Genomic DNA, 18132 nt, shown 5'->3' with positions numbered 1-18132 from the left:
TGAAAGCAAAAAACAGTTTAATAATAAAACCAATTACTGTGTTCCAATATTTCTAATCACATTTGCAGCTGTTTACACTTAACATTAACTTTTTCGTGGCCTAAACATAGCTCTCACTAGTTGAATCATCACACTAACTCATTTTCAGATACTGTACTATACCTGTAATTGTATGCATTAACATGCTACCATAGAGTAAGATTAACAACAGTATGAAATACTTTGACGTATACAGTTAGAAAATGCTTTGTCAGAGTCAAATATTAGTTCAAATTCAAAAAACTTCACTGGTTTATGTTACATGTACAACTTAATCTTGATTTATTTTCTACAAAACAGATCTAAGAAGCAGCAACATATGAAAGAATTCTGTATTCTGTAATGTGATTATTCTGTATTGTGGAATAGCAAAATTCCATGTTTGGAGAAGATGTAAACGAAGTATTAAAATGCGTCAGAAGGCAGCAAGTTGTAACTGGTCTCACAGATGCATGTTTCATTATCAAATGCAATACTTCACCAACACAGTATCTTGAGTACTTTGTATGAAAAATACGTACTCTTGTTACCTGAATTAAGAGCTTTACACGCTAAAATAGATTAATTCTGTATTTAGTAGCAATTCTATAACTGACACTACACAAAATATTAAAAGTTACGCATCAACTGTTGAGTGCTATTTGTCTTGACAGAAGTTCATACTACCCTTCTGCTGGTGAAGTATGACAGCTATTGCATAATTACAAGGGGCAGAAATTACTCTTGCTTTTAATGTTTTCAAAAAGTTTGTTATGGATAAAATTTTGTTTATGTTTTGTACCATGATCATACAGAAAATGTCATCAGCCCAGACTCCCAGTCTGTTCATTGCACAGCTAGAAGACTGGAGCTAACATTACCCTTACATTAGCTGTTTTCAAGTGGTTGGTACATATTCAAGTGTAACTCCCGGATTTCTTGAATCTCAAAGACCAAGTTCTGTGTATTTCTTTTTAAGATGTACTTATTTACCCTTCCATTACAAATAAGCACTTGATTTAAAGATCTCTATGCAAGACATTTATACATACACACACAAAGCAGAGGAGCACTGAGACTCCAGCTCCCTCAAATACAAGGAGCTTGAAGCCAGCAGAGAACTTCTGGAAACTCCACATGGTCCTGACAGTCATTGCTCTCCCTTCCTAGTTTGTTACCACCATCCATTCGCAACTTTACTTCATGTGGGACTAGGATTAACTGCAGAGCTTTGGTGATTCATAAGAAATGCTGACAAATGGGCACCATCAAAAACAACCACCACTTGCATTGCTGCTAGCTCTTTGAAGCTTAAAAAATACATCTCTCAGTGAAAATAAGAAACAAAGTATGGAACTGGGGCTGGGAGTGAGGTGCACAGTGTCCGAGACCAAGAACCAAGTGGTGCAGGCAGTGTGGCACTGGCAGCTCTCTGGAGCTGCCAGCTGTAGGGAACCTGAAGCCAGGCCCTTGTATGACCAGTAATGCTGCAGCAACCTAGTTTCACAGAAAAAGTTGCAAAAAATGGTCTTCTAATGATATTTCTGGAAGTTGTGATTCTCTATTTTTCTGCTGTCCTAGGTGGTGTCTACTGCTATATGAGACAATCATTACCAGATGCATGTCCACAGAAAGAAAATCTGTAATATACAAAATACCTTCTGCTATACTTTCTAGAGTATAAAAAAAATTACGTACCTGCCCCTTGTAGGCTGCCAAATATTACACCACCACATACTCCTCAACAGAGGGGCTAACCCAGAGAAACATAGCCTGTCGCTCCTATAAAGGGAACAACATGAAATCGAAGACCAGGGGATGACTTCATGTTGCATTCTAGAAAACCAAAGGCAGAGAATAGCTAGTCTCTTAACACCAAATCACGGAACAAAAATGGTTTTGAAAAATTAGAAGCAACTAGCAATAGCAAGAGGTAGATAAACACTAACAGCTACTCTTGACAGTATTACCAACAAAGTCTCTTAAACACTGAACGAACATTTCAAGAAAGAGCAACAATAATTCAAGTTCTAGTTGTGCCCATTTTCCAGAATTCGGGAGAAACATGAGCCCAGAGCTCAAACACAGTGAAAAGGCAGGCTGTGGTAACACTTTTTCTGAAGGATAACAAAATCTTTAAATAACCAATTGTATTGTATTGATTATTACACCAACGGAAACAGTCAAGAAACCCAGATGGAAAGTAAGCTTAGATCTCCATCAGATGCTTCATGGCCTATTTCAAGTCCCAAGGCTTTGGAATTCCAACTTCTCCAGCACTTGCCCTTCCAGAGGTATCCTTTCCCATCATAAAACTGGTACAGCATCCAGATTCTGTCGGGAGCAATCAATAAACCTTGTCTGTAACTTTTGAGGATGGACCATTTTAGAGGAAACACACAGAAGAGATACCACTTACTGAACATGATTAAAGCTTGCTTTTTCCCTATACCATATTCTTCCAAGACAGCCCTTCCCAAACTAGTTACATTGGATCAAAAACTGTCATCTCTGAATGACATCATACAGATCTGAAACAAGAATTACTTCTTTTGAATATTTCATTTCTAAGAATTTCCAGATTTCTAACAAAATTAAGTCTCCAAACCTCTTTTCCATGAACTTGGAAAAGCACGCCTCCCATATTAATGTTATTCTAACCCCATAACTAAAGTTGACCAAAACAAAACACCTGAAGTGTGAAGTAAGAGGAGAATCACTGAGAAATTAAGAGACAGAGTAGATTTTTAATAAAAATTTATCACAAGGATACAGCGACAGATGTCATTTTTAATTTCACAGTGTTCTCATGGCTTCACTCACGCATGTATGAGTGTGCACACACACCTGAGGACTCCACATCCACAATATGGAATTACCAAAACCCACCTCACTTATCAGGAAAGACAGACACTTATTTCCATTTTTTCTAACTAGGCATGTCTAGGAAGAACAAACACTGATGAATCTGCTTCAGAAAGAGACTATTAAGCCTGGCTTTGTTAACAGTAACTTCTAAAAACATCAACAAATATTCAAGCAAGGGAACAATTTTCCCTGCTACAAACAGAACCTAACACACAATAGAAAAATGTATGATATAGCCTCCATCAGAAACATACTTACAAGGAAACCTACTTTCAAGTTTCCTCTGTCTTAATAAAAAGGCTGCTCCAAGACCGAAATGTCTTTTTAGCAAACTATCTTTCACCACCTTTTATAACAGTTCATGCACTCACCACTGAAAAACACTAAAAAACAACACACGATATCACTTCCGTAATTTTAACCTGTTCAAGCTAGAAAAGCTTGTATTCTACTACTGTACTTTAAAGACAGTATCATGGATACATGCATCACAGCAGATACGTACAGACTGAATAATCCCACAACATCACTAACAACAACTTTGTGATCAATGCTCATTTCATTCACTTTTGTTAGAAACTCCATCTTTAATCATAAACAAATGCAGCATCTCCACTCTCTTGGGAAAAAATATGTATTTTATAAGGGGGGGAGGGGGCACAGAGAGAGAGACGGTAAGAATTTGGTGTCCCTACTAAATTTTAGCTTAAAAAAAAGAAGAGCTAGTGGATTCGGGTAAGACAATTCTTTGATACAGAAGCACACATACTTGCATAAACAAGAATTCTGCAAAATATTGTGACAGCACACCGAAAATCCATCATATATACCATTGTCCAGCACCAAGCTACCAACTAGAAACCAGTATTATTATCCACAAATACTGAATTCTCCTATAACGTTTCTGTCAAAACATTTTAAGATTGGACAACACAGAAAAATGAGAAATTAGATAAGATAGAGCAAATGGAGACAGGTGCTGAATTAAGTTCCTAACATGGCAGAAAGTTATCCTTTCAGGTGACAAATCCCAGTTTTACAGAGTATTTCAATACTAGCCCGAGCACCTTACCCGCTGATAAGAAAGGACAGAAAAATCAAGCGACTTTCTGTCCTGTTTTCATACTCCTATCTTCTTCCTGTAGAAATTCCTTTCTTAGCTTCCAGCTCTCTCTGCATCCTGCTCCTTCTGACTAATTCTGAACTATCCACCGAACTCTCCCACAGCGGTAAACACAGCAGCACCAGGGCAAACACACAAACCACGTTTCTCTGGTGGCCTCTCTTAACGCCTCAAAACACGCCACTACATCAGCACCGGTCTCCTCTGCCACAAGACAAAACAGAGAGAAAACAGGCAGCTCCCGGGGCTACCAGCGCACAAGCCACCCCTCGGCAGGGCCACGCAGGCTGCCCGCACGCCTCTTCCCCCAGGCCCCGCGCCGCGGCCCGGCCCCTCTCCCCGCCCGCCGGGCGCGACCCCCGGCACCAAGCAGGGCCCCGCTCCCCGCCCGCTCCCCCGGGGTGCCAGGCCGCCCTCCCGGCGCGGCCCCCTGCCGCACCGCCCCCCCGGGGTGCCGGGAGCGCCGTGCCCGGCCTGACCCGCCGCGGCAGCCGACACGTCGGCAGGCCGCCCCGCGCCGCCGCCCACCCCGGCCGGGCCTGCCGGGGGCCGGGGGCGCCCCGCACGCACGGCCGGCCCGGCCCCACCTCCCTCCGCCCCGTCCTCCAGGCGGAGGAGCGGCAGGAGAGGGCCGGAACAGCCCCCCGCCGCCTCTCTGCCCGCGCCCGCCGCCGGCCCGCTCCCGGCCCCGCGCGGCGGCAGGCCCCGGCTCCGCGCCCGGAGGGGCGGCGGGGGAAGCGGCCGGGCCCGCTGCAGGCCGCGCGGGGAGACGGGCCGTAACGGCCGCGGCCGCCTCCCCTCCCATGACACTGCAGAGCGGGGCCCGGCCGCCGCCCTCCGCCGCCCAGGCCTCCTTCCGCCGCCGGCTCCGCGGGCCCCCCTCCCGGCGGCGGCGGCGCCATGATGATCCGCCCGAGAGGGCGCCGCTCCAGGCCCTAACGCCGGGCCGGGCCCCGGGACGCGCCCCCGCCGCCGCGGCCTGGCGCCCCGCGCCGCTCACCTTCATGTCGGGACATCCTAGTCTAGAGGCGGCGGCCCAGGCCCGTCTCGGGGCTCCCGCGGGCTGCTCGGGCGCCGCTGCGGCCTGGCCCCCCGCCGCCGCCGCACGCACGGAGCCCCGGTGCGAGAGGAGAGGGGCCGGGGGCAGGGCCGGGAAGGGGGCAAAAATACAAGAGGCGGCGAGGAGCCGGCCTCCCTCCTCCCTCGCTCGCCCTGCGGGGGGCGGATCCGGCGGCAGCGGCTTCCCGGGCGCCGTGACACGGTGACTCCGGGCCCCGCCGGCTGCTGGCGCCGCCTCCCGCTCCGCTCCGCCCGCTGCCGCAGCGACGGCGGCGGCGGCGGGGCTGCCCGCCGCGCTGGAGCGCTCCCGGCTCCTTCCCCTTCTTCTTCTTCTTCTTCTTCCTCCTCCTCCTTCTTCCTCCTCCTCCTCCTCCCGCCCCGGCCGCGCTTCGGGAGGAAGAGGAAATACCCCGCCGGGGCGGCGGCCCTCCCGCGCGGACTGCCGGGCGGGGACTGCCGGGCCGGGGCGGCGGCGGGCCCCGCCGGCGGGGCGCCCCGAGAGGGCTGGCGACGGGGGAAGGAAGCGGCCAAGGTAACGGGGCCCGGTGGTGCGGGGCAGCCACCAGGACCGGTCTGACCCGGGGACATGCGTTAATCAGCTTTTTATGTAAAAGGAAAGAGTGGAAGAGGGAGACCAGTGCGCATGCCCCGAACGGATTTTTCAATCACTGGTGGCGTTACTCATTCTGCCAGCTTTGGGGAACGGCTCGCTGCGGACTCCAGGGCAGGCACAGGGTTTATTTCCTTATTGTTTTTATTCCTTCCCCCTTTGCCAGGCCTGCAGAGTACTCCTGCCAGAAGTGTCCTCCAGTCCGGCTCCAGCTCAGTGAGGAGGAGGAGGCCCCACGTGCCATGCATCATCACACTCCAGACAAGTGTCTTGGTCTCTCCGCACCATGAGAACTTTTCATCCCGTCATGGTTGTTTCCTGCCCTGTCATGAAAGCAGGCTAGTCTTGAGTGAAAAACCTGCAGCATGGCTGCGTTCCTTCCCTGGTTCAGATGTACGGGGTACGTACATCAAGCATCTTGATTCTGTGCTGCCTTTCTTACTATGACTTCCTGCCCTTCCCACAGATTTCATCCAGAATAGCACCATCTCCCTCACCTTCTCCGTCCATGCTACTCCCACCTGCCTTCATTTTCCTTTAAGTTTTCATCTCCTACCCTGCTCATGGCATTCCTCTATCTTTTATCTCTGCCAGTCCAACACCTCCATTTCTCCACCATCTTACACCACAGCCCCCATATGTCTGCCACAGCCCTGCAATTCTTGTATATTCACGTAGGTGAAGTACCTCTTCATAAGTCTGTTTTGAAGGCCGTGAGGCCCACACACCAGAGTGGGCTAAGCATGATGCTTAGGCCGCTGCAGTGGCCTAAAGCCACAAGCTGCAGTGAAAGGCAGGAGTAAACAGTAAGTGTTGAAAGGAAGAAGTGCCAACCTCATTCCTTGCACCACCTCCCTCCCATGCCAATCGTATTATATAGCCTCTGCTTCTCCCTCTTACATGCATGTGTACATTTCTGTCCCCTGTACTCTGGCCACCTGCTTCACTTCCATCTTTGCCTTGGCCACATGCATTTTCATAAACACAGTGCCTACTGAGAGGGTAACCTGGATCCAGTCTGTCTAAAAGTCCAGTGGGTTGTGGGCATTTTCACTGGAAGCAAGCAATACCTCTGCGTTGGATAACCTGTAGGAGAAACTGGGGATCATTTTGACCGATGGGAGCCAATGGCTTCACTGCTTCTGAAAGCAGGGAGAGAGTCAGTGACCGTGCAAGGAGTTTGCAAGAAGCATACCAGAGATGACAAGAAACTGAAGAGAAATCTGCACCTGTCATAAAACTCACTACCAAACTATGAAAGTGGTATGTCCAAGATAAGTTCTGGAGGCGAAGCAGTGCCTACCTTGCCAGCGTTTCACAGCAACAGTGCACAGAGTGGGGCAGTGGGTCATCTGTGTCCTACTACTTTATTTTAGCACTGGCATTTTTAAATGCAAATGGCAATTGTCTCATCCAGATGCAAAATAGAGACCATTAGGTGCTCTTGGTTGAGGCTACCTTTCAGTCCCTAGAAGAGAAAGCTATCCTGCAAGCTGGTAATTCAGCTGGCTAGCAACATCTTGCCTCTGTGTGAGGCTGTGATTCCCTGTATATGTAACTCTGCCTCTGAGCACTAAGATGGTGTGTTGGCCTGTGCTCAGTTTTATCCTGTTTCTGGCACAGTGGCCTCCCACAGGAGCTTCTTCCCATGCATCTGGTAAAATACAGACTGCAACCCAGGCATTTTACTGGGACCCAGAAGATTCAGTCTTTGGTCATGGAAGACCTTGGGGTAATCACCTCATCTCCCCACACTTCAGTTGCAGAATGGTTTAATCTTTCCTGCCTCTATTAAGTGTTATTCACGGATATCCCTTGAGTGCACGTGGTCCAGCACATGCTGGTGAGCACACGACTTTTCTGAAACACCCCTGGTGCCTGGGGCAGCCAAGCAGTTCTGCGGCCTCTCTCCATCTTTGTAGGCTCCAGGCCAAATTAAAACTGTAATCCTGTTATTATATACTGTTTTCTTGCCTTAAGGCCACTATCTATAACCAATGAGACAGTATAGATAAAAGCCTTGGTAGTTTTAGAATCACATCAGAATATGCCTGCATGTGCAACAGTATGTAAAACACACCTGCGTTATATCTTTCAGTGGGAATTTTTCCTGATTACCTCCTCTGCAAATATAGCAAATACTGCAAATGTAAGACACCCAGGCTCCCAGAGATGAGTGCGTGGCAACTCTGGCTGAGTGTGGAAAGAGGTGCATAATAGAATTTGAAGGTCCTTTACAAGGTCATGGCCACCAGTAGGAAATACTGTCTTAGAATCATAGAATCATTTAGGTTGGAAGAGACCCTTAAGATCATCAAGTCCAACCGTAAACCATAAACCTTACTTTAAGTGCAAGCCCAATTACCTAAACCTTCTTAGCATTACCTTGATAATTAATAACCTATACTGTCCTTGTTTTGAACAATATTGTTTCTCAAACCCTCATGCTGTTATTCCACAGGCAGAATGAGAAATAAATATTTTAGTGAGGTTTATAAAGTTCTGGTGTGGATGGATCCTTCTGTCCCTAAGAGCAGAGCCTGCCATGATGAGTTTCTCATTCTTTCTCTCCCATGCAGCAGAATAATCCATAGGTGAGACTTCCTATAAAGCCATGAGGAAAAAAAAAATCAACATTAGTATTTTCCTGATGGATAAACGCAAGTTGAGAAATTAAAATTTACTTACCCAAGGTCATTCAAGGTCAGAGCCAGGCAAGGTATTAGCGACCCAGATCTCATAGCTAATTAGGCCATTGTATAAGCCACAGTGAAAAACAGAAAAGTTCATGAATTTTCCCAACATTAAATCATAATATGATAAAATTTGTGCCTGGAAGTAATAAAATCCTCTGAAATAGGGAAGCGATGCTTGTGTGGCCTTGTGCAGTTCCTCTCCCTGCCACTGTAAAAGAGTTCAGTGTCGGAGTGGGACAAGTTCAGATACTAAACTGAATAGCAACATCCTAGAGCAGAGCTCCTCAGGGGTAAAACTGTTACATTAGGAACCACTTAGTCCATTAATCTCCTTGAAACCTTTCACCCCTTTGTGGGCTTCTGAAAGCTCACTGAACTAGTGTTTTTACTTGTTTCAGTGCTATCCCTACCAGGCGTCATCAATTTGAGGAAGGGTTCTCTGCTTCACGTTGCTTGGACTTGTCGTTACCAAGGTTGGGCACCCCACTACATGCAACACTAGCTCCTTGTTGGTTTGATGGTTCAGCTTCACACTTGGAGGTAAGATACGCTGTCACCACAGTGGTATAAAACTTACATAAACCAGTTGCTTGGATCAGTCCGGTCATCATAAGATAAATATGGAACTGTGATTGCGTACATGCTCAAATGTTAAATTTATACACCGGGCCTCCCACTACACTTTCTTTTCTAACTGCTGCTTTTCTGCCTCCTCTTGCTCAGTAGTTGTTCGACATGTTATAGAGCTGCTTACTGGCTGTGTTCAGCGTGACCTGTAAAGAAAGCTTTTAAAATCAAACAGAGAAAGACAGTCTTGCTGCTTTCTAATTTATAAGGAAAGACCTGAAAGAACTTTGCATACTTACCTTCTTCTCTTTTGTTATGGCATCTGCACCAAGGACACTTGTTCTGCCACGATAACGGACTAGAAAACACAAAGGCTCTGGGACTCCTGTGGATGCTGGATGTGAGATGGGAAATGGTATTTCCACATAAACACTTCTTGTGAACTGAATCCTTCCACGTTCCCAGGCCTACTGACGGTGTCTCACAGTCCAGCTTGAAGTGTCCAAAGCACTGAGGAAGAGCACAAGCGAACTTCAAGTCATCAGGAACATCAGAAGGCTTTGCTTAGTAGGTCTCATTTAGAGCTTTTGCAATGGAGTACAAGCATCCCACTGGAAGAGAGCAGGTCTTTAATTTTTAGCAGAGACATCCCTCCTATGGGAACTGTATTTGGCCTTGGAGCTAAACTGAACTAAGCACAACTAAATATGCTATAAAATGCTCATCATCAGTTTAAACTTTTACTAGAACTCCTCCTTTGAGTGCTGGACATTGCTAGGATGTGCAATACAAATGCTACACTGCTATGCCTATACTTTACTGGCAACCAGCAGTTGCAGAAGCTGTTCCATTTTTTAGACCTGCAGTCCAGGTGTAGATGTCACGTCTGCCATCTTTCCTGAGCAGTGGCATCCACGTACTCACCTGCTCATACCCTGAAACTACTGCCTTCTCCCCAGGCCATCTGTAAAGATTTTGCACGTTCCTAAAATCTTTTTGGAAGCCAGACAGGTGCCGTGAAGAGGTTAAGCTCATCTGTACTGGTACACAGTCAGACATATGCATGCAGGCACTGCACAGAATTCTAATATGTTGCTGCTCTTTTCCTTCTATCAGCAAATATAGCTGGACTTCGGCAAAACCAGGAACTGTCTTGTTAATCTCCTTACCTTTGCAGACTACTGCACTTTGGAGTCAGCATTCAGAAGTTATCCCAGATCTATCCTTTACTACTGAGAGCTTTCAGTTTTTGATGTTGGTTAAGATACCAGATGTTGATGCAAAGCTAGAAGTGCCCCAGCTACCTCTTTCTCTCCTACTTTTCTGGCCAAACCTTTATGAAGAATTTGAGCCAAAACAAACACTGAAAATTCATCAAATCATTATATCCTCTTACAAAAATATTCCAAACTGACCACATACCCTTGTAATGGTGTGGTTCCAGTAGGCACACTGTTCTTACAGGACCTAAAGTGACAGTGTATTAGGAAATAGAAACAGCTTTTAAAAATTCTCCAAACTCCAGCTCTGCTCTCTGTCAGAAGAGGACAAAGAAAAAAAAAATTATCCTTTCTTGAAATTACTGTTCCTTTGGAGATTATCGCTGAACCAACCGATATTCCTCTACTTGATAACCACAAATGTTGCTGGTTTTACTCCATTCGGTGTTAATGAATCAGAAACACAGCGTCCCTGAATGAATCAGAAACACAGCGTCCCAAGCACTGTTCCAGCAAGGAGGAGATATCAGGGATGTATCATGTTTACTCACGAAGCTCTGTTTCTGCGAGCAGGAGGAAGCAAATGAAATTATATCTGCCTGCCACCATAAACACTGTTTCCTCTGTTGCTCAGATATATTTTATACATGTTTTTTAGGGCCATGCTAAAATACTGGTTCAGGCTATGAGCTAGGTTTTTATTACCCTCTGTTTTTTTCTGCCCTTTTCTTCTCTGCTATCCCCACCCTCTTTCAAAACAATACCCGCACTTAGGCATGTGCCCTACGAATTCAAATCACTGAGGGACCCTATTTGACCTTTTTGAGTGGTGCTCTGTGCTTATTCTTACAGTGGATGCTGCCATCTGATACAGGAGACAAGCTACTCTTTGCAAAGCATAGTGGTTAATCTTTGGGTCTATACACCTCTATTTCAGTAAAATTTAAGCTGACTGCTACCTTATGCCTAGACCTCTCAACTCACCTGCTGGGATCATGTGATGGGTGGGATGCTATGATGAGGTGGTACAATGGAGTCATATACCCCAGTCTCCACAACTGGCCCAAGACTTGGGGCGTCACAGGGGGCCTTCATGGCTAGGTCCTTTTCCGTGAGGACCCTTGTGAGCAAAGGGGCCCTCTAGAAGTCACTGCGAAATCTCATCAGCTCCAGCACTACCCAGACCAAGTGCAGCATGGCAAAGCATGGGAAAGCATTGCCCTGCACGGCTTGTATCTGCTAGGCAGGCATGGGAGCTGAGGAACAGAAAGCAGGTGAAACTCCTACGGTGACTGACTGCTAGCATTTGTTGGAGTAGGGGGGCATCTCTGTGTACACCACGTGTTTCCAAACATATGAGGACATGTGGTTTCTGCTTTAAAAGGCCTATGCTATAAAGTGACAGCCGAAAGCTGGCAGCATGGGATATGAAGCCCAGGAGATGAGGGTCATGTTCTGGCTATGGCTGCTGAGTAGCAATCCTTCAGTAAAGTGGGTTATATCTCATCTTTCCCTTCCTCTTCTCTCCCTATAAATTTTAGCCTGCATGGGTCAGACAAGTGCAGAGCCACCAATGTATTAGCAATTAAAAAAAGAAATGAGAAAGTCAATACAGACTAACCTGGAGGGAAGGCACTGCTCTTACTGCAAATGCACAGAACTGCTGGATGTGCTAGGTGGCTCTGTCTGGTTCAGCAGCAGGTGCCTCTCCTGAAATCATTTGCTGTAATATCTTTAGCTGTTGTTAGTGATGCATGAGTAGTGATTTTGGATTGCCCCAGACCCAGTCATCCTTCATCTTCCCCTTCCTTCCGCAGTGACAAAAGAGAAAATTTCAGCTCTGAGGGGGACCTAGCTATGCCTGGGACACTGCTAATGACAAGCAGAACTCATCCAACTTTTGGGATTTTGTCCAGACATCCCCTTCCAACAAAAAAACGGATCTCGCCTACAACAAATCTCTCTCATACATTTTCCCTCTGAATGTCAGAAGGCAAGCAGTTTTCTATTCTCAATATACAAGTTTTTAATTTTTCAGCTAAAGAATGATCAACATTGACATTTGAAAATGTGTTTTTAAAAACATGTTTGTGGTTTTCATTTACCCATTTTAAATACTGAACACTCTCTCCTTTTATTGTAGCCTTCAGCTGAGCTTAGGGTCTTTGCAGGCTAGACCTCTAAAACAACTTAGCAAGATGATCGGCACTACCATTCAACTGGTAGCAGAGTGCTGGCACAGTGCTGCAAAGGGTTATATACTTTGCAGAGTGCTGTAAAGGGTTATAGCCCTCCACACTGGCCATGCACCTGGGCAGTGGGTACCTGCAAGTGGTCATCTTGGCTCATTTTGCAGCAGAGAAACTGCCAGTGCAAGAAGCAGCCAGCAGAGCCAGTGAACACCATATGCTATGATGTACAGGGAGAGTGTGTTCTCACTGTCCTTTAGTAAAACCAGGAATGAAACTCATATTCATGGTATGGCTGGAAGCTAGAGCAGGGACAGATGTGTGTAAGCACCATGGCTCTGAAAAGGTAAGAAGGTTATCTACCTGCCACCTTCTTGTCCTTATGACAGGCTTTGGCAGAAGGAGAAGGACGGGATGCACATCAACAATACAAACACAGCTGCCTTTTCCTTTTCTTTTCCTCCTTCCAAAGCTCCCTGGTAGCAGCACAAGCATTTATTCAGCTGTTCTTTGGTCTGTTGGAGAGATTACTTGGACAGCAGACAGGACTCATCAGGACACTACTGAAGTAATTAACCAAATACACCTATAAAAAGCAACTCAAACCCAAAAGAATGAGAAGCCCAAGCACAGCAAGACCTCTTCTGCAGTGGCAAGATCACTGCTCATGAGCAGTACTGATACGGCAGCATTACACCTGTCACCTGACCATTTCAGGTATGGGCAGAGATACCAGGGCTAGCGTTATACCTGCAGGAGGGGGTAATGGTAGCATGTCCTGGCAGCTCAATGCAAACACACATAGAAAGCAGCTGCACCTGAGTAGCCCTGGGTGCTCAGGCTGGCTTGGCTAAACTCACACATGGCAGGCATCTCTTCATTCACTTAAAATCCCTGCACTGTGATGACAACCTACAAGACTCAGTTTCAACAAACCAGTGGATGAGGAAGAGAGGTCTGTCTTTGTCCTTCTTCACCAAAGTCCTCAGTCCTGCTTCCCGACGAGTGATGCAACCACTTTTGCACCTGCAACAGCACACTCAATTTCCTCAATTAGGCCCAAGTCCTCCCCTGACTTCCAAGCAGTAGGAGCAGATCCTCTTGTCCTTCAACCCGTATTCACAGAAACAGCCAGCAATAGCCAGCACTTCATTACAGAGGGACCAGAGAAACTTCCTATAACAAGGCTGGCTTTAGGGGACCAAAACTTCCCAGCGTGTGAAGGTGCACGAGTGTAGGACTCCGACTGGAGGCACATCTCCAAAAGGTGTAAACTGGCCACAAAACCCACACTTTGAGCAGAGGGATTTAGTCACGCAGTTATTTTAGTACACCAGGACTCAACAGAGTCCAGATCTGGTACAAAGCGTCCAGTGTCAGAGGAGACATCATTTCAGTTAATGAAAAATTGCTCTCCAATTAACACCAACAATTTTTAGTGAAGATGACCATTAAGCCCCTCCCAGAATACTTGTGCTTGAGCCCTCTGTGGTGCTATGTATTGACTTACCAAGCAGTTGCTCTTCCGTGTTTGATTAGCAGGTGTGAAATTAGTGGTGTTGCATGGAGAAAGAGTTGTCCCAGTTACACCTCTGCTTGCCTGCACATATCCCGCATCCGTGCACTGGCGGTGAATTTCACACTGCCATCTAGCGATTAGCACCCACTTTCCCTGCTGCGTGGCACCAGAAAAATGATACAGCAAAGATTTTAATTCCCCAAGGCTGAGATCTTAGGTAGGCTCATATCCCATGGCTTCTTGAGAAACAGGGATGGGTGACACGTGTAATCAAGCACAGAGTCCTAGCCCCAAGGAGCTTACATAGGACAGCCGATGCAGACGTCCAGACATCCTGAGGTGGGGTTCCTAGCTAAATTTGGTGAAGCTTCATGCTAAATACTTATAGAAACCTAAATAAGTGCGTGCACCCTTGGTTTTGGCAGTCCTGTCCTGAATGTTCACATGCAGACACCTGTGTGCCTCTTTACATACTATAATGCATTCCCCCCCCCCCCCCCCTTTTTTTTTCCTTTTCTGCAAATTCAGGGCCCACCCTAGCAGCAGAAGGTAAGGTATTCTTTTCAGAGCAGGCACAGGGAGGCCCAGAACTTGTAAACATGTTCTTCTCTCAACAGAGTCAACAGCATCACTTCTGGTCCAGGAATAGGCTCCTAATTTTCAAAAAGTCTTGTGTCTGAAGGATGTATGTAAGCCAAGTGATAAAAAGATGAAAAGATGCTTTAAGATAAAAAGATGCTAAGAGCAGAGTAGGGATGAATAGAGGAAATGACCATGTCACTTTTACACTGTGACTTCTGTTAGGTACAGATCATCCCTATTTGAACACTTAAGCATTAGATAACATTGTGGAGAAAAACAAATGATCACCTACTTTAGAGATTTCTATTCTCTGCTTCAGATTTCATCCACTGTTTGCCTGTATTGAGTAGGCACCCATACAGTGTACTCATGTAAGTGTACACAGAGTACTTTAAAATGGCAATGTTATTCATGACCAGAATTATACAGACCAGTCCAGACTTCCAGGGATTCTGGAAAGGACCTGTTATAGGACAAAAATAATGTAGTTTTTACATTCAAATGCAATTTTTTTACCCTTTGCTGTTAGAATATATTGTACCAAAAGCCTGACAGTACAGCCTTAAAGGGAAAGAAAATGTTTTCAACTTGAGATATTTAATAGAGATGGTTATTTACAGGAAACACTAAATATTGAAGGACATTTGACACCTGTGGACTAGAAGTAAAATGCCATACTGCCACATTAACAGGCTTGCCACAACTCAGCCAAACATTATCTTACCCAAGTTTTCCAAATCAATCTGCCTGAAGCAGAAGATACACTAGGGAAACCTGCTGCCAACCCAAAAGCCACAGGTAATCGCCAGCTAAAACCAGACTTGGAATAGGAAGTGCAAAGCACACACCTTATCCCACAACATCAGTAATGTGCAGAAGGCACTGCTGTTCAGAAAAGGGCATGAGCTAGGCTGAGGAGCATTGTTCATATTATTGCATGCACCACACCGTATCTGGGACGACACCTGAGACACGTGGCTCAAGGTGTTAGTAAAGATACTATCTCTGCATTCGCATGCACAGGGAAAGAAAACCCCAGCTGGTTTCTCTCCCCTGCCTGTTTTGAACTTGCACATAGGCAAGACCACCAGCATTTGCAAAGCCTTTGTGTGAGCCCGTAAGGGATGACTCCACACCATTACTTAATGTTGTTCCCTTACCCTTTGTTCTAAAAGCCACAGGAGCTTTAAGGCATTTTGTGCTATTGAGGGGCCTGTCTCTCCATAAGCCCCTTGCCACCTCTGCACTGCATGAATTGCCTGCTAGCACTTGGACAGAAGTGTTTTGCGTGGCCAGAGTGATTAGAAACCTCACTGCTTCCCTGCTGGAGGATACTGCTCCCACAGAAGCTCCAGCTGAACAGCACGCTCCTAATCTGCCTCAGCACAGCCAGACAGCAACTGATAGAAGCATTTTGTGCTAGCTGAGGTGGTTTTGTACTGCATAGATTAGGAAGGACTTGCGCACTATTTTGTCAGCTGAGTTGCAGAGACAATAAGGTGGAAGTCAATAACAGCATAGACAGACAGACAGACACAGCTAGACCAAGGCAAGAACATCAGCCTCTGATGAAAGCAGGCATAGGAAATTATTTCACGTGCTTTAATAATTCTCCGTACTCCACTGAATGTTCCAATTACACTGATTTACAAGGGACAGTTGTATCAATACAGTTTTCCACTTAGGCACAGCTCTTCAGTAACAAAATAGTACACAAGAGTCACATCACTACACACAATCAGTAACAACAGTAAGTTTTCTTGTACAGATGAACCCTTAGCACAAATCAGTTTGGTGTTTCCCCTGATCACAGGTAGTCAGTACCAATGCCTACAAGTTGAAGTCATCTAACACTTCCTACTGTAAGATCCTTCTCTCTATAGCTCATACATTTAGTCAAGCTCCCACTTCCATGAGAAAGATCCTGTCTCAGACACATCTTTAAAATTAAAGGCTTGGTAGCTGCAGTTGCAACCTGCCTGTGCAGCCTGTCATTTTCCCAGCTCTGGCAGCTCAGTATTTCTGAGTATGGCTGACTACCACAGAACTGAAGCGCCTTTTGAAGAGCTTCCTTGCAATCCAAATGACAGTAAACATAAACATTTGAAAGAAAACCGAAACATTTCTGTTAAAACATAATGACCTTTTTTTTTTTTTTAAATTGAACTCTACTCTTCAGCATGGTTTTTTCTTAGGATTTGCATAATTTGTTTGGTCACACATTTGTTTTACATGAGATGAGATATTTTTCTGTTAGAGTACATATCTGGTGATTCCTTCATTGGTAAACTTAGCTCAGAAGTGGCATTATCTTTGCAAGTAGCACTATGCTTGTATAACCAGTATAAAACCCCAGTAGATGACTCTACTGATTACTTCTAGACATCATTTTCAAGCATGAGAAGGCCGTAAGTTGACCACACCGTAAGAAAACAGTCTTAAGAGTCTTGTCAGAGGATCCCACTGTTCTTGACACAGAAGCACAATAGGGCTAAATCCAAGATCTTTCCTCAGTCTGCTAAGAGGTCACATCCCAAACTACACTGTCCCAGTGGACACTGTTCATCATTTTATCTTGGGACGAGTTATTTTCCCTGAAATTCATGCCAGTGTCTATAAAGAATACTCTGTGCCTTATTCCAAGTGCCCTCTGAATTTTGTTTATGAAAGATATGGGAACTTAGTAACACCATATGCAGAGGAAAAATCCTGTTCCCTCTTCACTGATGATGCTTATTTTAAGGATTGCATTTGTCTGTTATATCTCTCTGAGCCTTCTTGACTGTTAATGGCAAATGTATGACAGGTTCAAGGTCTTGAAGACCTTGAACATCCTGTCTGATCAGTACTCCATATTTAGTGGTTTCAATTAGGAACAATTCATGGGTGTAGAAACATACACTTTTTGTTCTATGCTGGAGCTTCAACTGTGGTAAAAAAAAAAAGCAGGTAACAAATCCCCAAAAGTTTGAAGTTCATGCCCATTTTAAATGTTCGTATGTCACTATAAAAATGTTTTCTCTACTGCTGGGAAAGCGGCAAAAACATTAAAAAAATCACAGTTTTCATATATTAATTCCACTCCCTGTGAGTTGTTTTAAATTTAAAGAATACATTGAATTAACGTATTACAAGCCTTTAAAATCATCTCTGCTATGGTTTAATTACAGCAGCAGCTTTTAATGTTTAGTATCAGAAAGACTATTCATATTATGGAATAAATACTAGTATTTATTTGTTCCCTTTATGATCATCTCCAAGAAAATATTTCATATCAGACAAGCACTCTATGCTAAGAACACAGTTTACAATAGCCATTTACTGAAAACAAGGCAGATGCAGAAGTTTTCTTGTACAGGTATACACATCCTTTGCAGTTCTGTACTACAGGCGCCTTCTATCTTTCACAAAGGGGAGTAAAAATACTTCTTGGTATGGAAAAGATATGAAAAGCCTATAGGAGCAACAAGGTTAAGATATTTAATGCAAATAGGTTCCCAATAAAACCATTCCTTTCCTTCCAGTTCAGTGAAGATACGTAACATAACCAATTAGTTATAATCTCTTCTGACCTATGACTTCAGTTTAGTCTGGTTACAAAGGGTGAAGAAAAAAAAAATATTAATTATCTTCAGCTGTCGGAACAGAATTCCAAGAAAAAACTAAGCAGATCTTCTGGGG

General features: G+C 45.1%; 1 protein-coding gene and 1 long non-coding RNA gene across 3 annotated transcripts in view; one reads left to right on the top strand and one right to left on the bottom strand.

The window, feature by feature from the left end:
• LOC140650994 (E3 ubiquitin-protein ligase KCMF1) overlaps positions 1-5169 on the bottom strand; it is a 53559-nt gene extending 48390 nt beyond the window's left edge. The window contains exon 1 of one of the 2 annotated variants that reach the window (XM_072859956.1): positions 5010-5169. In XM_072859956.1, the coding sequence (XP_072716057.1) occupies positions 5010-5025 (16 nt within the window). In that variant the 5' untranslated portion in view covers positions 5026-5169. Of the gene's footprint in view, positions 1-3958; positions 4124-5009 lie in introns of those variants that run through there. The other variant, XM_072859957.1, reaches the window with a different exon arrangement.
• A 33-nt stretch (positions 5170-5202) lies between these two features.
• On the top strand, positions 5203-11971 carry LOC140650997 (uncharacterized). Its single transcript, XR_012042223.1, has 4 exons — positions 5203-5600; positions 5845-6078; positions 8773-8914; positions 9274-11971. It is a non-coding gene; the product is annotated as an uncharacterized lncRNA (long non-coding RNA).
• Positions 11972-18132: the final 6161 nt, after the last annotated feature.

This window comes from Ciconia boyciana, chromosome 4 (assembly GCF_034638445.1).
Source record: "Ciconia boyciana chromosome 4, ASM3463844v1, whole genome shotgun sequence".
Taxonomy (NCBI): Eukaryota; Metazoa; Chordata; class Aves; order Ciconiiformes; family Ciconiidae; genus Ciconia; species Ciconia boyciana.
Note: the sequence above shows the minus strand (reverse complement) of the source record. Positions and strands in the feature narration are given on the sequence as shown.